Source organism: Coccomyxa subellipsoidea (genome assembly GCF_000258705.1).
Source record: "Coccomyxa subellipsoidea C-169, whole genome shotgun sequence".
NCBI classification, from domain to species: domain Eukaryota; kingdom Viridiplantae; phylum Chlorophyta; class Trebouxiophyceae; family Coccomyxaceae; genus Coccomyxa; species Coccomyxa subellipsoidea.
Window position 1 is genome coordinate 160,727 of NW_005178030.1, and position 20,679 is coordinate 181,405.

Below are 20,679 nucleotides of genomic sequence, written 5' to 3' on the forward strand. Positions count from 1 at the left end.
CACAGCCGCCGCTGCTGCGGCGGCCTGGGCGGGCTGTTTGGCTGAGTGACTTTGCTTGAGGAAAGCTTTTCAGGCGACCATGTTGCAATGAACTTGATTCATTCGGCGAGCAGCTGCAGAGAGGCTGCCTGTCTAGCTATCAATGGGTGGCTCTGTTGGTAATGGACGCAGAGCCCTTTGCCAGCAGTAGAACACTATGAAAGGGTATCAAGCACTGCCACTGGCTGGCTGGCAGCCTGCCAGTGCCAGGCTGAGCCCGAGGCACCAAACAAGGATTCTGGCACATCGGCATGTGGAGTGCTGAGGCTCGTGTAAATGCGACGTATCGCTGAGCTGACGAGTTGGAATTTGCTGCATGTCTGCAAAGAAGCATGCTCTTGCAGCAAGAAAGAGAGGGCGCACACGCGCGCGAGAAAGCGAGAGCCTGAGAGAGAAAGAGAGGGGGAGAGATTACATTGTTCCAGCCTTGGCCACATGTGTACACTGTACAGCCTGCAGGGCTGATTCCAATTAGATTTCCCACAGCTTCCCATCTATAGCACACAAGACATGAAACTCAATGATCTGTCCATACAAAAGAGTCTTCAGGAAGCTTCCTATTGGCCCATGGCACCAGGTGGCAGGTCCAGCTCACCCTGGACGTCAGCCCTCGGCCAGGTGTCAGTCAATCCCCTCGATTGTAGATACTGAACCGGGGGATTGTGCCCTCCAGCTGGCACGAAGCTCGTTCCCGCTTTGACATCGCTCGCGGGAAGCTGGGAGATCGGAACAAAGATTGCGCGCTGCACAGAGCAAGGGTACCTGTCGTCAAGCACCAATGAAGTCTTTCGCTGCGATCATGCTCCTGCTGGCTGCAATCGCGACTGCAGGTGAGGCCCCTTCGTTGTGGGCAGGTGCAGGCGTCTGTGCAACCTGCGTCTCAACTAGACGGCTGCTGCCATTTGCAGGGGTTGGTGCTGGTGGAAACAGTCTAATACAACCTATTGATAGTATCAGGCTGTCGATCGGGCAGCAACCTGGGAAAAGAGGAAAGCGCGCGACTTGATACTCACCATGTTGTGCTTTTTCCGCTTTGGCTGCCGCCGAAGCGATGGACAGGTCTGGGGAACGAATGGCCTAACAAATATCGTTTGTGGTCAAAAGAAGCCTTTCCTTAAGGTTTTTGTCTTGCGCACTACGCCAGTCTCTGGACAAGCAGTGTGCTGGCGTTCGGCGCGGGTATACACTGAGACAGGCTTCGGTCTAGGAGTGCACAGCAAGTTATTAGATCAGCAGTATAAGGGAGATTCCATTTCTAGTTGGGGATCACCGCTATTTTACATTAATTGCGTTTGGGGCTGGCTCCCGAACCTCTGGCCAGGGACGCACGTTCTGCACATCCGCTTTTTTAGTGCTCGAAGTAGGTAGCAGAAGTAGTGGGCGCATGTGCATGTCGTTACAAGGTTCATGCAACCATCGCAAGCGCAACGATACAGGCCACCGCGCAACATCCAGGAAACGCAAATGCCCGATCTTAGGGGCGCTCCCAAGCACTTGGGTGCCCGGGGCTCTGCCACGTCCATCTTGACGTCAACCTCATGCTTCCAGTGCCCTCCATTGACGGTCGCTTTTTCCATTGCTTGCGCAGGTGCCTCACAAGGCATCCACCAGACAGGTGCTGCGCTGCACGAGCTAGGGCTGGCGCGCAGCTCGCTGGCAGGCACAGAGTCTGCTGTAGCGGTGCACCATGCGCATGGCCGCCGCCTCTTAGTGGACACTCGGGGATCCGACCCCATCGGCGCTGACACTGTTGGCAATGGCAAGGGTGCCAGCGTGGCTGCAGCGGTGAGCATTCTCCCTCTGTACCCTCGTCTCCTGCGCTCTTGTGCTTCGGCGCATTGTGGCCAGCAGCACAGATGTGTCCAGCTCCACTGCACACCACCCCTAGTGCTGTCATAGTTGCAACATATTATGGGCGGTCTTGAGTCATGCAAGTATCGACATTCAGTGCGGTCCATGTTATGCAACAGAAGCTGATGAAGGAGAGGAGGTCAGTGAATCTGCATGTGCAGTCCATGAATATGTCATACCATGGACCCTATCCAAACAGCGCAATATCTAAGTGTAAACGATGTGTTTCTTTTTCGCTTGTGCAGGTCCCGTACACAGCAGCGGCACCAACGGCCGTACCGTTGGCATTCCCCGCAGCGGTCTCCTACGGAGCTTCAGCGCCGGTGTCGGCGCCCTTTGGCCAAGGCGCACCTAGCGTGCTCGGCCGCCGCCTTCTTGTGGACTACAAGGGATCGGACCCGGTGGGCGCTGACACCAAGGGCAACGGAGCTGGCAGCAGCCTGGGCGGTGAGGCACATAAACCTTCCTGCATCGTTTGGTGCAAAGTCACATCTTGGAGAAGCGGAGGCACCGTGCACCTTGCTGGATGCACCTGTTGCGGATCCATGGGGTTCCTCAAGTGCAAATGAGTGGTAGCCTGCCTTGAACATGTAACAGAAAGGGGTCTCATAGCAGATGGAAGGCTGTGGTGACAAGAGATACTTGATTTGAGCAGGGATGGGTCTTAATACTTGATGCATGGGTGTGTAGTTGCGTGTTTTCCAGCAGACCCAGCCGGCCTGTTCTGAATGACGAGATCACACGTGCCTTCCTACGATTTCTGACGTGGCCGTGCCATGCGTGCAGTGGCCAGCGAGTCGCAGTATGCAAATGCTGTCTTCAAGACGGCTCCTGCGGCGTCGCCCACGGCTGCACCCATGGCGGCCGGCGGCCCGGTGCCTCTCTCCACCATCCTCTACAGCTCCGTGCCCACGGTGCGCATCAGCAGCTGAATAACATGCTGCCTGATCCTATCAAATTTGAACCTTGCTTAGGTCAGGTTGGATGTGATGAGTGGATGGGGATAGAGGAGCTCCATGTGTTAGCAGTCCCCATGGATGTGTTTGGCAGCTTTTCACCCGCCCGTGAAAGACAGATAGCTGGAGGAATACTCAGTCAGTTGCCATCCTCTATAGACTCACAAACTGGCAAGCAGGAGCATCCACACACCAGGAGAAGAGATTGAAGGGACGCAGGATCATGGAAACAGGAGGGTACTGTACATAGTTGAGGACTGGCGGCTCAAGTGTTCTGGGTGTCTGTGCGCAGGCCGGCAAGTACACGCTCGCATCTGCGCCCACAACAGCGCCGGGAGCTCTTGCAGCTCCGTCGCTGGGAGGCCGCAGGCGCATGGCGTAAAAGGATGCTTGAGTGCTTGGAGTAAGAGCAGCACACCTGTCTTGGCGCGGCTTGGGGCATGCCCAGGGTTGCCTGTTTGGGCGAGGGCAATCGGAGGATCACCCACGTGGGCATGCCACCTGGAGGGTGTGTTGCAGGATGCTCAGCGGAAGGGACCGGGGTCATCAGGCAGCAAGTACTGGCTGCTGATTCAGCAACTCCACCCAAGGCAATGCTAGAACTGCCACAAATCCACCACCGTTGTTCTGAATCCGCAATATTCCTGGACTCGTAAGCTTATTGCACGGCCTGGCAGCCCAAATACACGCAGGGATGCATATATGTTGTCACAGCCGGGGAAATAACGTGCAGCCCGGGTGCTTTGCGCGTGCCAACCATTTTCAAATTCTGGGTTTGGCGTGCTTGAGGGCTGCATTATATAGTTGAGGGGACAGGCTGCCACCTGCGCCGGTTCATTCTTCACACCACGTTGATACCATCGACAATGCAACCCAAGACTGCACTTGTTTCTGAGGTCATGGGCATCAATGTGGCTTCAATATTACTCTGTAGGTCGGGCTTCATTGGTTGCTTAGGCAGCAAGGACAGGATTGCAAGGATTGGCGGGCCATCTCATTTGAATTTTAGGGAGTTCTGGGAGGACGTATTGGTATGACTTGTACCCGTATTTCCAAGGTTGGAATAAGTGGGATTCCCTTTTGGGCACAAGAAGGAATAATGCAGCCATGGAAGGGCTGTTGCAGGGCAACCCATTCTCTCAGTAACCAACAGGAATCGTTTGACAAATGAGCTGTTTTGTAGTCAGCAAGCTCAATGCAAAGCTGGATGGCATATTCCCTCTAGAAGATGCAGTTGCAATGCACAGACAGTGGCCCAAATGCAGAACATCGCGAGGTTGCCATTAGAGCTTCCCAAGACCATTACTTGATGGTCATATAATGCGGATTTGACACTACGGTGCTTGTTTGCGGATTGGTAGACAGTCTACAGCCACACATTTGTGAGCTGGGATCTAAGATCACACTAGTCTCTGCAGAAGTTCCCACACCAGACAGCAGCAGGACCTCTTCAATTTTTTTGCATTGAGTCCAAACTTTAGCGTCGGGCCTAGGCTAGCTGGGCTCTTTAGCCAAGTTGTACACTCATGAATGGTGTTGGGTGATTTGTACTGATTGCTATCCCTTTCTGTACCTGCTGTTTTGCTACTTTCGCATTTACGGTATAGTATTCTTCACGATTAAACATGTGCACACGTCCATGTAAATGTCACAATCATGCCTGATCAAATCGTCAGCAACTACGTTGGCAAGTGCTTGACGAGTCATTTTGTAGATTCAGCCTGCCCGTTGGTGACTGCTAGTAGCCAAGACAGATTTCACTTCCACACATGCAATGTATAGTATCAATAGAGTCTGTGATCATCCAATGGGAAAGAATCTTTCCAAGGTTCCATATGCACGATGGTCGCATCCAATCAATTCATGGTGGATGCAGGGCATATGCAGAGCAAAATGTGGATCGAGACCTTCGAAAACACCTGCGTCTGCTCAAGCAAGCAAACGCAACTGCTTATCAAACCTTTAAGCGTCAGTTTGCCTGGACGCAGCTTCGCATGGCTTCCAGGGATGATGACGCCAGCAACATGTGACGCCTCGTGCACTTCATCCCTTCCAAACCGTTCCCTCCTCACAACCCAGTCGTTGCTACTCTGCTGGGGCATAAGAGATATCATATTAGAGGGAGAGGCTTGACACAGTATCTGTGCAACGCAAGGGGAACGCAAAACGGACCACCTAAATTCACGATGTCTAGATCGCCTTGATCGCCTCGCCAGCAGTCTTGATTACTGTTTCTGCCCGCCCATCGAATTACAGCATCCCACCGCGAAACATTAGGCGCCATGATGCGGCATTCCAGCCTATTTTGCTTGCTTTTATCCTTGGCATCGTTGTGCTGGTAAGGACCTCCTCGCCCATAATACCGCGAACCGGCTTTGAAGACATTTTTTGCCAATGTCGTAGTGAAAAAAATGCTTGCCATACTGAGAGGCGAGAAAATTGTGTATACCAGGTCTGAGTGTGCAAGGATACCCAACTCTAGCCATCTGAGCACCATCTCCAGCAACAGCACAGGATACGTCTCTGATCGGCCTCTGATAGGCATACTAACGCAGGTATACAGATCCTCAAGCTTCTTGTCGTCCAGAAACCCAGCAAATAATCCGTCCATTTTACACCAGCTGCAGTTACAAGGAGGACCTTAAAGATCTGCAGTATTACACCGTATCAAGACTGGCTGGCCTCATCTGCCCTTTTTGCTGCCCAGCCGGGCAACCCAGCCCCGGGCAACCAGTCGTACATAGCGGCCTCCTACATCAAGTTTGTGGAGTCGGCTGGCGCGCGCGCGGTGCCGATCCCGTACGACGCCCCAAGAGCCGAGGTGCAGCGGCTGTTCCGGGCCGTAAACGGCGCGCTCATTCCCGGGGGCGGCCAGAACCTGAGCCCCCACCACCCCTTCTTCGACACCTCGGCCCTTTTACTCAACCTTTCCATCGCCGCCAACGACGCCGGAGACTTCTTCCCGGTGCGCGCAGCGATGCCCACTTTCTTAAAAAAATGGGCTGTTGTGTAGATAGTTCTGGCTAGCAATGTGCAGGCTAGTGATGGGCAGGAACTCGTGGTGCAGTATGCTTCCTGTCCTCTCTGTGATTATCTAAAGTGTCTGCAACCGGCTTTGGCCTGCTGTGCAGTCCAATGTGCGCAGCAATGCCTCCTCCTTTTCATGACAGGGTTGGCGTGAACATAGTTCTGGCTTGAAGAAGGCACTTGTGAGGCAGCATCCTCCATGATCGTGTCATCATCATAATCTCGTTGACTGTCTTTGCTGTCAGCTGCAGCCTAGCGATGCAGAGTGGTCAATCTAACATGGGGACAATGTCAGGACATTGTCTTAGGACACCATCTGTAGTGGCCGCTCGACTGCTTCATGGAAAATTAGCTGCCGTGTTGCGACAGCGCTTACACACAATACAAAACGTTCAAGCAGGCAGTCTGTGTGCTGAATGTTGTTGGCGTGTTCTGCGCAGCTGCACGGCACCTGCCTGGGCTTCGAGGCGCTGGCGGTGATTGTGTCGGGCGACGGCCGCGCGCTGACTAAGTTCGACTCGTATGACAACGCCTCGCCACTGGTGCTCACCGAGGACGGCAAGAATGACAGCACGTTCTTCGGCGCGTTCCCTCCAGAGGTTCTGCGCGGCCTGCAGGAGCAGCCGCTTGCCATGGAGAACCACGGCAAGGGTGCGCGCAACGATTTATTGGTTTGTTACCCCCTTTTTTGGTATATTACCCCCTTTCATGGCAGGAAAGGGTGGATAAATATCCAGTTAGAGAAACCTCTGGGCAGGACTCGAGGGGCTTGAAGACCCAAGGCCATATGGGGGATTTACCAAAGAGAAATAGGATACTCTAAAGCCCAATTTTACATGTTTTTACCACAGCAAGTGCACATGGTGATCCCAGTCCATCTGGGTGGACCTTCCAGTAAATTCTTGGAATTAAATGCTGCAGCAGGCCGTTGTTTTCTATGGTCCACGCCATTTGGCCAGGCATCACGCTGCTCAGCATCCATTGGGTTCCCCTGGCTGATTAAGGCAAGATAGTCTCGGTGCTTGGTCCAGTAGGGCCTTGCTCTCTGTGCTCAGGTGCATTTGCTCTCAAGGGGCTCAGGGAGACAGAATCAGCAGCATTGACTCTCGAAAATGGCTCCATTATGCTGCAGCACCTTGTTATCCGCAGATGGGTGGATTTAAGAAGCCACGGGAGTTGACTTGGGTGACAGGAGTTATTATGGCAAGTGAAGGGGCTGAAGATTGCCAGGTGGTTTCTGCAGGACTGGCAATGAGCACATACGAGGGGAGTGAGCGGCTGAAAGACTTCTTTGTGGTGACGTCCTTGAGCTCTGACAGGCGTCACGCTGTCTATATATCAACCATGGAGGCCAGAAAGGTGAGAAGCAGGAGGTGATGTGAACACGTGGGCATTTTGTTCTGGTAATGGTGCCTGATGTTGCATGGTACCCTTGTCTTCTTTACTGAGCTGCAACCTTGTCTTCTTTGGGTGTTATGAAGGCTGTATTATTCTTAGTACATCTCAGAGGCCTTTTGGGAGCCACCTGAGGCTCATTGGCTCATTGTAGGCAGTCTGTCACTGCCCATCTTCATATCGCAAACTTCTCATGTGTCTGCATTCCGTCAAAAATAATGTCAAAAGCTATTGCGATAAGAATGTGTTGTCCATGAATTATCACCGCAATTCTTTGCCAACGGTGCAGTATCCCATAACTGCAACACAGTGGCACCCGGAGAAGAACTCATTTGAATGGGCAAGAAAATTGCAGATTCCACACTCCTCTTCTGCGGTGAGTACCCAAATTGATGCCACCCTGTTTGTGTCCTGTTTCTAAGGCGCCCACATCAGACTACGCTGTGAATTGCACAGGTTGTCCTGCTGTGTCTCCATAGCATTGAAGAGCTTTTGTGGAAGATGCAATCTGGGCTTGACATAACATCAAAGGTCCATTCTGATAAGTGCATTCTGGGTGCTTAATCAGGTGGAGGTGACACATGCAGCTGCCAAGTATCTAGTGGACCAAGCCAGGAAAAACACACACTCACCTGTGAGCTCTTCCTTCCTCTTCCTGCGTGCCAAATCCTTCCCCGAGCTGATCTAGCAAGTATTCTATGGCAGTGTGAAAAGCCGGTAGTTCGCTGCCGAGCTTTCATGACAGTGCAAACTGATCTTGGAGCACTTTGTCTTGGCTAATAGCCTTGAATTATGCTGCTGCTGCACACTTCACAGGCCAGTCAGCAAGAGGAGGAGGACATCCTGATCTACAACTACCCCACAACGTACACCGGCAAGGTACTGAACACTGTGCTCCCTTGCCTCGTTGTTTGCCCTTTGCGCTATTTGATGGCTTCCCATGCATATGAGTGCGTAGACTGCCACAACATTCCTTGCTTGCCCTGTGCTGCAGCACTTGTGAAGGTTGAAATAGGATCTTATGGCTTGCTGCTGCAATCTGCAAGATGCAAGGAGCGTTTTAGGCTCTTTATCTGGCTCAGACAGATTTGTAAGACAGCTAAACCGGTCAGTGCTGTGTGCAGGGGGATCCTGGCCACCCTGGGAAGGAGTCAGACTTTGATGAGTGCTACTTCTTTGAGCCTTACAATGCAAGCTCCCTGCCTGCGGCCTCTTGACTCATTGGGGTGTGATTTGTTTGCAAACAAATCTGAGGACAGCAGCTTCCTCTCGATGTGCTAGTAATTACATTCTACCTATTACGTCTAATTGTTGATGCCAATGACTTGTGCCACACGGTAAGACGCAGATCTGGATCTTGACATAGATTTATTCAGACCTCATCTGTTACAGTACTGATCGATTCAGAACCTCAGATCTCAGATCAGCAGGCCACAGTGTAGACTACAGCGCAGACAACCAAGGGCAGAATACGTGGGTACCAAGTGTCTTTTGCTACGGTGTCCGATTTACCTGTATGCTGAAGACTGTCTGAGCAGGTTCCACTATGACACTCGGATAGCTACGAAAAAAGCAACGTTCTACTCAGCATGCTTGAGCGAGCTGAAGGGATGAGAGCCCATGCTCGAGCAAGATTCACAGTAAGAATGCGACAATGCGCAGTCATCCCAATTTTACATTCGCTCCTTCTACTTCAATGGTTTAAGTAATCACGCCATCTCTGCTTCTAACTCTAGGGGAAGCTTTAGCTCCTGCGGTCCCTGCAGCCACGCAGTGTTCACCAGCTTAATATCTTTCAGCTCCTGAATGCCACTACATGTATAGGCCTGCATTGACCTCACTGAAGGCTTGTGATGTAGCAATCACCATCAGTGATTTTAATCAACAGGCCGGCAAGATGATTAGAAGAGCACAGGCGCATGCATGCTCCAGGCATGCTTCTGTAGCATCATCTGGACCTTGTGCGCCCGGTGGCAATTGCTGGTCAACTCAAGGCATGCTGGCTGAAATGAGCACAACTTTTACATTGCCTGGCAACGGACAAGGTTGAAGCGCGCCTGTGAGTCACCAACGCCCCTTTGCACTGTCAGCACGATCTTGTCGCCCACGCTGCAATCATCCAGCGCAAGTGCGAGGTCACCTGTGCACCCATTAGCAGATTCAGCATCATCCTATGCCATAACCAAGCCTCCTATCAGGTCATGTCCTGCACCTCTCGTCCAAGCTGCCACTATCTCAGCATTAGCTCTATGCGCTCGACTAATTTAAAGCCTAGCACCGCTTGTACTACTACTGGGCAGCCAAATTCACAAGCCAATTGGCAGCAAAATTTTCATGGAGTGCAGGGCGATCACATGTTTTTACATGGACAGGCAGTGTTGCCAGAATAGGCAGACCTGGCTTAGTCACGGGCCGCAAATCTAAGGCGGTGATGACATCACCCGCCACGATGCCTGACAGCGCACGTCTCGTCGGCAGCAGCCCGGCTTTGGCGGCCGCCGAGTTTGGCGCCACGGCTTGCACCATCGCGCCGCGAGTCACCTTCAGCTGGCGCGCCACCGCCTCGGACGCCAGCTGCCGTGAGTCAAACTTCTCAGGACTTGACTTGAAATTAGCTCCGACACCCTTGCTGATAGGAGGTCCAGACATCAGTGTGTTGAATCGACCATCGTGCACTCAATCACACAGAAAAGATGTGTCTTTGATCAACGACAAACATTACTGAACATGCACCCTATGGGTGAAAAGGAGCATCGCCTTTGTGCGTCATCGTCCAGAGGCTCTGATGCTTGCATGGCGGACTGAGGTGCCTTGATAACAGGCAAGCGCGATGTCAACATGCTTTACATGCATGGGACACGAAAGTCATTGTCTGCCAGGACTACCTGACAGGCAGTCACCCAAAGCATCCATGCACACACAGCGCCAAGATATCCTACAGCCAATTCCTTGACACCCAGCACCTCACAGTTGTACTGATATTGCTTGCCACAGGCCCGGTCATTCGAGCACAATCTCACACTTCTTCCATTTTCTTCTATATTCCTGCTATGCCTAGTCCGAGGCGCACCTGTATGTTGAGTGCCGGCCGCGTCACTTTGCCAAATTGCAGCAGCTGCGGTACCACGCGGCGGACAGTATCGATGCCGATCGCAAATCCGACGCCTGCGGACGTCCCCGACGCTGTGTAGATGGCTGTGTTGACCCCGATGACTCGCCCTCCCGAGTCCAGCAGCGGACCCCCCGAGTTGCCTGTTTTGGTACACCCGACAGCTCAGCATCCATCCATATATCCACCCTAAAAACCTTACACCGTAGGTTACGAAAATTTTTATATTCAGTACAAAATAAATCCAAAGCTGATGTGGTTGAAGGATAAAGTTGGGGCACCAACTGCTTCACGGTGCTAAAAACAGACAGTGCTCCACTCATCTTGAAGGGGAATTAAACAGAAAGGAGGAGGGAGGGAAACCTCCTCCTACTCCACTTTTTGGGCACGTGATGTCAGGCAAATGCTTAAGCTTCCCCTCCTAAGCGTGCTCATCCATTTCTATAATTCATGAACCTTGTGATGTGATGAAGATCCTACTGTGAACCAGTGAAAAAGAGTGTGGCTTGCCAGGGTTGATGGCCGCGTCTGTCTGGATGGCGCCCCCGATGCTGCTGCCCACCTGGCTCTGTATCTGCCGCCCCAGCCCACTTATCACACCTGCCAAAGCGGCCCAACAACGCGCTCACAAAAGGTGTCCTTTGGCACAAAAGAAAACAAGCCAGCACATTTTCAAGTGCGTTCCACACTCTGCAACAATACAAAAAGCCCCGAAGACTCATGGTGGCAGATCGGTATTCAAGCATGCAGCTGCATGGCAGATTAGATGCCCAGCATGCTCTTCTGGGAGATACAGCCAGCAAAAAGAGTGCGGTGCTGGTCCAGGTTTGAAGACAACGTGTGTGCGCACATGCAGGCATGTGCAGAGGCATGTGCGAATAGGTGTAATCAAGGACAGTCCTCTTACTCGTAGTTAAACTTTTGACGATCGGCTTGAGTGAGATTTTACGGCTGGAAGCTGCGGACAAGTAATCGTTCACATGGCACAGCACGTACCACAGCAGCTTGCATTTAATGGCATATTTTCGCATAATATTTCCAGCGCTAATGCGAGCATTTTGTCGCATTTTGATTTGGGAATGATAGCATGCTGTGACCCTGATAACTACGACTGCTCTATTCTACCCCTTGTGCACACCTGTGGTGAGGGTGTGGTCGAAGCCGAAGGGGTTGCCGATGGCAAGCACCTGCTGCCCGACGCGCAGCTGCCCGGACTGCCCGAGCCGGGCAGGCCGCAGCGCCTCTTTTGGCGCCGCTATCCTCAGCACTGCCAGATCCTTCGCTCTGTCCGCTCCCACCAGCACTGCGTCATATGTCTGGTTGTAGCCATCCGCTCCTGCACAGCAGACTTACAGTACTGCATCTCTACTGGTGTTCCTACTGCATTGCTCCCTCAGTTGCATGCCTGATACCTTGGAACATGTGTAGGGAGCATCGCCAGGCATCGCCAGGCATGTTGTCTCGTCTTATCATCTGTTGATACCTCCATTGTTTTTACTAAAGGAAATGAGGGACGTGCAGCCTCTCTCTCTTACCTTTGATAGGCACTGCACTGCAACAGGATTGAAGACTAGTCATGCGATAAAGTATTGAGGGTTGGCCCGCACCCAAGAGGGTGATTTTTGCGACGACAGGGCGGGGGCCCCCCTCTCGCGGGGGTCCTCCCGGCCGCCGGGTGATGGCGACAAGCGCGCTGGCGAGGACGTGGAAGTTAGTCACTATGTTGCCATCGGCATCCCATACAAATCCGGTGCCATTGCCCTCCGGCTGATCCTCTTGAGGCACCGGCCTCGCATTCCCCTGAATGAGGAGCAACACAAACAAGTGGTAGCCTGCCTGGAGCAAGATAAAGTAGATCAGCTGAAAAAACAGGTGAAGCTGTCGAGCAGACAGGCAGTGCCTCAATGCATGCTGTCATATGTGCAGCACTGCTCTGCTGCATCCGCTTGCTCATGCTGAGAGTGAATAACCCCAGACAAGATTGGCAGGATGCATGCAGAAGTCAACCTAGTAAGGTTCATTGGTGAAACAGTGCAGTGTGCTCACCTGAAGAGTGACATCAAAGACATTGACCACAGACCGGGTGCTCTGCTCGAAGACGTCGATCACGGCCTGCTCCCTACACAGGGCAGTCCAGCAGCATGGTAAACACCCCTGTCTATTGCCTTGTCACTTGACAAATACTGCCGTTCTGCGGGGGTCCAGACCAGAAGAGCTTCTGCATGTCACGATTCAGCCGGGTTTTGCATGTAGCTGTATTCTTCAGTGGATGTGCAGCTGTCAGTATTGCTGATTGCAGCAACACACCTGGATGACAGGGGCGCTGCGGGTGCCACTTCTGGCGTGACTTCTGCCAGTGTCGGCTTGGACCCAACAGCCGGTGCCGCCCTGCTTGGCGCTGTACAGGATAGCAGAGCCGCTGAGGCCGTCACAGCTGCAGCAAATTCCCTCCTGGTCAATAGTGGCCCTGGAGAGACTGCTAGGCTTCTGATCTGGGCTCCAGGGTGCTGGTCGATGCCCTCCTTTCCCCATGCTGAACCCTTTCTTCCAGATTTTCGGCCCCTATCCCCCTGCAGCAAAGCTTTGCGTTCAAATACTCATTTCCGCACAAAGCTCGGTCATGTAACAGGTACCGAAGGGAATCAGCAGGTCCTGCACGAAATGACCTCCAGATCATGATGGCATATCCTCCATTTTATGATGTAAGATACTCAGGTAGATGCAGTTCGACAACAGACTCACATCTTGTTCTGCTGCGAATGGACGCCGAATTTGTGACCGTGACCTCCTGCTGGTTGGGCCACGCTGTGCATGCCGCAACATATGCAGCCGGACTGCACCACATGTCATTAGATGATGAGGCCCTGTTTCTGTCGGAAGCCCTTTCAAGTTCATTTTATGCGTTGATGCAACATACAAGGGCGACAAATCCCAGTGTAAGAGGACGATCTCAGCAAGGCCCGAAAATGACTGATTGAGATCCTCACACCAGTGCTCTCAGGGAGGGCTCTAAATTGAGATCGAAGGCAAGTAATTACAAAAAAAGAGATATTTTGTTCTTGATTTCTTCTGGCTGATTTATGAGATTGCGTGTTGCATGTTGAATTTCTTTCTCGGCTGACGGCGTTCCTGCCTTCTGCAGATTCGCCTCAAGCTTAAGCTTGTCGAGGCGAAGAATGAACACATTCTGAAGGGAGGAAGGCGACAATCCAATTGCTGGCAAACTTAGGAGTCTTCGGTAAGCCGGTGTGCTGAAGTTTGTCCAGAAGCATACGTCATAATGAGGTGCATTCTTTACCTGCTGCTGTGGGCAGCGGTGGGTATTTTGGTATCTTGCGAGGACGATCCAACAGAGTCTTTGGCAGGAGTGCACGATTTAAGTACGCACAACCCTTCAAATTATTTACATGTTGCATACTATGATGATGAATATGGCGTGTCCCGTTCCTATTCTGTGAAGTACAGGAATTGTGTGGTGATGGTTGATCACTTGCTTTGGATTTAGCTGTGTCCTTGACTTAGTGGCGCATATAACTCTTTAATCCGGAAATTTTAGTTATGATTGTTGTACGTGTCTGCAAAGGCCATAAATTTTCAGTGTATGGCTTGCCTTTTTCGACTTTGATCACCTATAAGTTCACTGGTGTTGGTGTACCGTGCAGCACAAGCTGATTTCGACAAGGTCGTCACCGGTGGAAAGCATGCCCTCGTAGAATTCTATGCTCCCTGGTGCGCATCAGTTCCTGCGTTTACTCTTGCACCATCCCAGCTGATCCGTGCTTCCAAGGCTGCCTTCAACCTACCTGTCTATATCAATTTGCACCAGTCTTTCTCGGTTTCTGTTCTTGAAGGGACTTTCGTTGATGCAGGTGCGGCCACTGCAAGCATCTCACTCCAGAGTACAAGAAGCTTGGAGAGGCAGTAGCCAAGGACCCGAAGCTGAAGAACTCGGTGGTGATCGCCAAGGTGAGCTTTCCTGGACATCCTGCCTTTTTCATGTGTGAGTTTCCGGTCATATGGGACAATCAGCGCATGCATATCAAAAATCGCAGGGAAAGGGTGAATCATGCACATGGCAACTGAGGGTGTACCTCAGGCAGCTCCTTAGCTGATTTTGTCCTTTCTCCTGCATGTATGATGTGCATGTGGCACTTGTCGAAAGGTCACACATGTCACAAGCAACCTTCATTACTACAGCAGCACCAGCAGCAAAAGATTTTGGTCCCCTGATAAATTATCTCTCTGTCTTCAAACAGAGGATCTGACATGTGCTGATTGGGTGCTAACAGGTAAACGCAGACGACCACAGGGAAATTGGAGAGAGGTTTGGGGTGCGGGGCTTCCCCACCATTAAGTACTTTGGGCGCGGCAAGCCCACATCAGCACCAGAGGAGTACGCACCCATGCGCGAATACCTGTAAGACTGACTGGCATTTGTAGGCAGCACTGTCTCTGCAACAGCATTCTTATTTTCACTTAAGTGGAAGTCATACTTGTCAAGGGACAAAATGAACGAAGAGCTCTGACCGTTTTGCTTCTACTCACGTGAAACAACACTCTTTCAAAGGTACCAGAGAAGTCAGGACCTTATCGACATCTCTCTGAGGCTTGCATCCAGATATGTGGAAACTGTAGGCATAGAAAGGAGGCAGGTCCTTCTTTTAATTCCCCTTGATATTGTACTGACGTGGCGCTGGTGTGGCATGCAGCTACAACGGCGGGCGCACGGCGGAGGCGTTCCTGGCCTACCTGCAAGAGAAGGTGGCTGCCGACAAGGGCTTTGCGCGCATTGGCTCCCTTGACACGCTGGCGCGCGACTTCCTGGCAGCTGCCGACAAGACCGGCGCGGCCGCCGCCTTCAAGGCAGCCGCCGAGAAGCTGGACGAGGCGCAGAGGGCTGCTGGCCTGCTCTACGGCAAGTTCGCCGAGAAGGCCGTGGCAAAGGTACGCCGATGCAGACAGACACAGGCACAGGTTCTTGCATGCACCAGTGCTTGCCCAAACCATTGTGCTTGCGCTGCTGCTTTGTACAGAAGAGGAGCGAGTTGTGTGGTGAGGCAAATGTGGGATGTTGGAACACACTGAGCAATCTGACTACTGCCGGACGATGTCAGATGCACTTTCACATCCGCCCTCGACTCTGAAGGACGGCGTGGAAATTGGTAGCAATGAGTTTAGGTTGCATGTGGCCTGTTGGGGTCACATGCATATGATTTGATTTGCTGTCGCGTATGGTCTGCCAACTGCACGTGGATGCTGGTATGGGGTTCTGCATGCGGCAGTCGCTCAGTGTTGGTACTGGGGAATTTTCCGCAGGGAGGGGACTTCTTCAAGACGGAGACGGCGCGGCTGGAGCGGTTGCTGGACAGCGGCAAGGTGGGCGCCAACAAGGCGGCCGAGATCAGCCAGAAGCTGTCAGTGCTCAGCGCCTTCTCCCCCGACGACGAAGAGGAGGACGAGGCCACCAAGGAGCAGCTCTCCAAGGCCGAGGAATAGGCAGTGCCAGCTGTCTTAGTGATGTGCACCAAGAGCTGAGTCACCTGGTTTACAGCTCTGGATAAACAGGCTCCCTGAGCCTGGCTCATCACAGGGGATAGAGCGGGTTCTGCTGCTGGCTGAGAGAGGGAAGACCAAAGCACCAAGCTGTCCAATGCTGAGAAGTAGAGAGGGCCAGCTGTTTGTTTGCGATGAGCACCCGGGCTGAAAGAAGTGGTGGGAGTAGAGAGTTCCACTTGTCTTTGTGATGTGCACCCTGAGCTGACTGATTTACTAAACAGGTCTGGTGGTACAGATGCATTGATTAAGAGTAGAGCACAATGTTTCTGCTGAGAGCTGTGCTATATTGGCTTCTGTTTCTTTGCGGCTCGAGCACAATACAATGTGTCTCTGTAGTGTGAAGCCTCAGCTTGAGATCGCGTCCTTCGAAGGACATGCATGGCATATCATTCTTTTTCCTAGATGCTCATTGCAAGTTAGGTTCAACTCACACTCCCGCATCCTTCATATCCGTACATTGAGAAGATCCTTGCAAAGAATTCATTGCAATGCATCAATTGTGAATCCTCACATCACTGCCAGAACTGTGCTGAGTGCCAGCCCGAGTGCTGTCTTCATCTCATCCCTCTCTAGACCACTCTCCACCTCAATCTCCTGAACCTCATTCCTGGCCCGCGCAAGAAGAGTGTACCTCTTTGGCCCGCTCTCACCAGTTGCAACCGCCTCGCCCTCATTCCTGGCCATGAACACCTACACAGACACCGTTTCACTCGTCGATGCATTTCATTCTCTCTCAATTCAATATTTCTCTTAAGCATCGCACCAGACGCTATTTACGGAAGAGGTACGCAGACATCAAGGCTCTGAGACAGTTGTGGACACTGCAAGGGATGTCTTGCGTAAAAACAAGAAGGCATGTGCATCCATCTTTCTAGGTTCTTTTAATGTCTGGATACTAGAGAAACTAGAATGTGTAGCAAGGCCTGACCTGGACTTCTGGCGAGAAGGCTCGCCCCTGCAGCCTCCTCCCTGGCGTGGCTTCAGTGATGGCGCCGCTTAGGAGCAGCTCTCTGCAGACATCCATTGCCTCTGGCATGCTCTCAACCTCCTGCTCCATGTACATCCCACACTTGAGACCATATATGATTTGAAGTATCTTGCACAAAGCCCACCGCTTTGACGCTGGGTCCAAAGCTAAAGTCTGTAGAATAAGCAAACTGGGTAAGCAGCATAGACACATCCTTGAACAGACAGTGCTTGCATCTTTGTCTGGAATTGCCCGTATGCTGTGTGCAGTGCTGCCAATAGTGGGTCGCAAAGTACCTCGTCTGGTGATCCCTCTTTGCCCTGTTTGGCAGCGCCAGAGCTCAGAATGAGATCCTCCAGCGTCTGATTGATTGGCATTGGCAAGGTTGGCGGCTCTGCCGACATCTCCACATGGCCTTTGACCACATCCAAAGTCAGCAGGTACGCCGTGACTTGCTGCCCCTCCTGCAGCAGCATGGAGCCCTCATACCTTGACTGTACAGAGAAAGTCACGCTGACAAAAGACATCGAAGCAAACCTCCCACCAGATGCCACCCCTCACTGAGCATGCATGCATGCCATCCAGTGCGGAGGCTTAGTGCACATTGCAAGTGAATGGTAATGCCTTGAGACAGCTGTGACTGCTGAACGCCGGGCTTGCGTCCGTTGTTCAAGGATGTATGGGAGCCAGTATTGGCTGTTCATGGCATCACACACAGCAGGTGTCTAAAGGCAGCCTACACCCTGAGAGAGGTTTGCCGAGCTTTGCTGCGTGCAAACACTTGCAACAAATACGGAGCGCAGGGAAGCAGACAAGAGGACTCCAGACCTGCAGGCTCTCGAGGGACAAGTCGCCCATCTTGCTCCGGTGCAGCAGGCCGAACATCTCAAGCGAGTACCCAGCGTAGACCTCCACTGGGAAGGTCAGGAACGCCCCGTACTCCGTCACCTTCCTGACGCGCGCATCCACCCGCTCCCCCAGCATCTCTTGGAGGACCTGCGATGAGTCATGGATTACTCATGAACACGCATGCATGCATTGAGGACACTAATGTGCATGCACTGAGGCAAAATCTTTCCCAGTCCTCCCATTGCCATGCAGTAGGAGCACAGCATCTCTTATAGACAAGAGGCACTTGAGAGATATATCAATAGGTCTCATTTCTCTTTCATTTGCATTCGAAAAGGGTGAGTCACCTCTGTCTGGTAGGGCGGATAATCTAGGAGGGGCTTCGACTGCGGACCCTTCTCGCTTAGCATCGTTTTGAAGTAGACCTCCTCCTCTTGTCTCTGGTGCAAGCACACGAAGTCCTCAGGCAGAAGTGATTTCGTGCCTCCAAAAGTGCTTCAAGGCAAGAAGGAGGTGCTACTCTGCCCTTTAACAGACAGACAATCACCCACATGCATCACAAGCTTCAAGGCAGGCATCACAGGCCTAGGGACTGACCATGCCATGATATGTACAACAGCTGAGAAGCCATAAATTTGCAACCTCAGTCCTCAGCAGCTAAAGCAGGTGGGATGAGCAGTGTGTTGTCCTGCATGCTGCGAGACAGTTGCATCTGCACTGTAATTGCCCAGGGCAGATGCAAGACCCCCCAGAAGAAGGGAGACATCAATATGTGGCTTGTACAGGGCATGTCTGGAGCATCAGGATCCGCAACTCGCGCTCTTCCACAGGATATTTAGAGCGTCTAAATAGCCCATGCCCCGGCTGGCGGGGGGGCGAAATAAACACACACCAGCGTGCCCACGGATGATTGGGTCTTGCTTGGATCTGGCAAGTCCAACAAGGGGCAGGATTGGGGCAGCCTTCAACTGCAGCTTGTCTGCAGGCCGCACCTTGCCTCTTGGCAGGAAATGTGTTTACTACAATATTAGTAAATAGCCCATGCGTTACTGCCAGGATGAACAAGACATTCCCACCTTGACTTCATGAACATAGACCATGACACGATTGTCCTGTAGGCCGGCCATGGCGTCCCGCCGCAGCTGCAGGCGGGCTTCCTGCTGGGCGGAGGGGTCCTCCGGGGGGTCCAGGGCAGCCTGCGCTGCGCGTTCCCTCTCCAGTACCACCAGGTTTCTGTGCGGCAGCATCTTGCTCCACGGAAGGAAGCCTGCGCCAGTGGATGCTGATCAGATGTACTTAATATTCAACCCTTCATAGATGGTGATCAGATTAATTAAATAATCAAACTTTCCATTTTCAAGGAATTGCAGCAATAGGCATAGTTATGGCAGATGGGGTTCTGACCACAACCTGGCAAAGATGGCGTTTGCAAGATGCTGGCCCCAAGCAAGAATTGATATTGGGAGTGCAATTGTGAGGTTCGATTGTTTCAAAGGCATATTTTCATTTTTTCCTACCTTGGAAGCCGGCCTGCACGCGAACAACGACGCCGCCGGCAGATGTCTTCACGACCTTTCCCGGCAGCGGTCGCTCCGTTGCAAGCGCGGCAACCGCTAGGTCATACGCGCCCGGGGTGGCTGGCGCGCCGTTTTTGCTGCCGGCCTCACGCGGCGGCGGCCGACGTCGCACCTGCACGCAATTGATGTCTCTTTATTGTGTGACCACATGCCATTACACACAATTTGTTCACTTGGCCAAGATGCTGTAAGTAGATTGAGGAATAGACATCACCCAATTGCCTAGAAGCCTTTGCAACCATGCATAGCACGATATAGATGTCACCCAGGCTGTCATAGAATTCTCCTCTATAGACCAAGTCAAGCTAGTGAGGCATGCCTATGAGACAATCATGCGTGCAAGCAAGGGTCTCCTCGTTCTGATCACACAAGACAGGACAATGACAGCATCGCCACGCACCGGCTTTCCGGCGGGCCGCTGCAGGGGAGGAGCAAGCGCTGGCTCGGCGCGCTTCTCTGCGCTGTCCTCCCGAGCCGGGGCCGCCGCCATTGGCGCAATTTCCGGCGCTCCTGCAGCCTTCAAGGAGCTGCTCGCGTCAGCGCTCTCTATGGACGCGGCGGCCGCAGCTGCCGGCGCAGGCCTCGGAACATCGGCCTCCGGCTTCTCCGGGCCTGCCTGCTGCAGCGACTCCAGGGCGTTCCCTATCAAGCCGGAGTCGGCCGGCGCCGGATTTGTGACGCTTGCCGCTGCGGGGATCGACGCCTCAGCCGCCTCCGGCGCGGCCGTCGGCCGCTGAAGCGCCGGGACAGGCGGTGCAGCCTGCCGTGGCGGCTGCGCTGGCCTGTCACGGCTCACCTCCTTTTCTGGGGTACGCGCGCGGGCAGTCACTGGTGGCGCAGTTGCGCTGGCCGCAGGCAACGCATCGGAAACGGTCTTGTCTGCGGCTGATGGGCTGGTGGATTGCTGCACTGGCGGCGCGGCAAGCTTTGGCGGTGGTGCAACAGGGCGCTCACTGGTGGGTGCGACAGCTGGCTTGCTGGCAGCGCTGCTCGCGGCTGCCTCATTTGAGGAAGCCGCCTGGTTAGATGGCGTGAATCCTGACGTGTCATCCGTGGCAGGCCTGCTGGGCTTGGCAGGCCTCAAGATGGCAGGTATTGGCTCTGGTTTCTGCGCAGGTGGCGCCTTCTCAGCTGCTGGAGTCTTCTGGGACAATTTTGGGGCTTCCTGCCTCGTGTTCACGTAGCCTTCGTCAATTTCCGTGACCTTCCAGTCGACCTGCGGCACATAAAGAAAGTATGTATTCGACTTTTTTTTAAAGGAGAAGAAACTGCATGTGCAGAAGATTCAACTTGGCTTCGCCTGTGATTCATAACGGACACGCTCCTCCGTACGATGGCAGAATGAATCTCTGC

The 20,679-nt window shown here is 52.9% G+C and overlaps 5 protein-coding genes across 5 annotated transcripts; 3 read left to right on the forward strand and 2 right to left on the reverse strand.

Moving 5' to 3' along the window:
• The first annotated feature begins 758 nt into the window (after positions 1–758).
• Positions 759–4,512, forward strand: COCSUDRAFT_54090 (hypothetical protein). The gene is made up of 5 exons (XM_005645497.1): positions 759–869; positions 1,628–1,824; positions 2,136–2,337; positions 2,677–2,804; positions 3,139–4,512. Exons 1-5 carry the CDS (start codon positions 818–820, stop codon positions 3,226–3,228), a joined length of 669 nt encoding a protein of 222 aa, XP_005645554.1. The 5' UTR covers positions 759–817; the 3' UTR covers positions 3,229–4,512.
• A 745-nt stretch (positions 4,513–5,257) lies between these two features.
• On the forward strand, positions 5,258–8,671 carry COCSUDRAFT_54091 (class I glutamine amidotransferase-like protein; the record flags this gene model as incomplete). Its single annotated transcript, XM_005645498.1, has 8 exons — positions 5,258–5,401; positions 5,554–5,811; positions 6,314–6,524; positions 7,117–7,232; positions 7,558–7,644; positions 7,837–7,902; positions 8,085–8,147; positions 8,393–8,671. 8 exons carry the CDS (start codon positions 5,258–5,260, stop codon positions 8,483–8,485), a joined length of 1,038 nt encoding a protein of 345 aa, XP_005645555.1. The 3' UTR covers positions 8,486–8,671.
• A 306-nt stretch (positions 8,672–8,977) lies between these two features.
• Positions 8,978–13,435, reverse strand: COCSUDRAFT_54092 (trypsin-like serine protease; the record flags this gene model as incomplete). The annotated part of the gene is made up of 10 exons (XM_005645499.1): positions 13,120–13,435; positions 12,685–12,947; positions 12,424–12,496; positions 11,985–12,177; positions 11,516–11,713; positions 10,888–10,977; positions 10,339–10,520; positions 9,665–9,842; positions 9,341–9,408; positions 8,978–9,028 (listed from the first exon to the last, which is right to left on the reverse strand). Exons 1-10 carry the CDS (start codon positions 13,270–13,272, stop codon positions 8,978–8,980), a joined length of 1,449 nt encoding a protein of 482 aa, XP_005645556.1. The 5' UTR covers positions 13,273–13,435.
• Positions 13,436–13,573: 138 nt separating this feature from the next.
• On the forward strand, positions 13,574–16,362 carry COCSUDRAFT_54093 (thioredoxin-domain-containing protein). The gene is made up of 6 exons (XM_005645500.1): positions 13,574–13,757; positions 14,040–14,106; positions 14,247–14,343; positions 14,667–14,770; positions 15,087–15,321; positions 15,694–16,362. The coding sequence occupies exons 1-6, from the start codon at positions 13,658–13,660 to the stop codon at positions 15,871–15,873; spliced, it is 783 nt and encodes a 260-aa protein (XP_005645557.1). The 5' UTR covers positions 13,574–13,657; the 3' UTR covers positions 15,874–16,362.
• A 78-nt stretch (positions 16,363–16,440) lies between these two features.
• Positions 16,441–20,331, reverse strand: COCSUDRAFT_43380 (hypothetical protein; the record flags this gene model as incomplete). Its single annotated transcript, XM_005645501.1, has 10 exons — positions 16,441–16,623; positions 16,862–16,981; positions 17,197–17,364; positions 17,729–17,896; positions 18,097–18,189; positions 18,826–19,016; positions 19,267–19,438; positions 19,727–20,086; positions 20,123–20,230; positions 20,281–20,331. 10 exons carry the CDS (start codon positions 20,329–20,331, stop codon positions 16,441–16,443), a joined length of 1,614 nt encoding a protein of 537 aa, XP_005645558.1.
• Between the last annotated feature and the right edge of the window lie 348 nt (positions 20,332–20,679).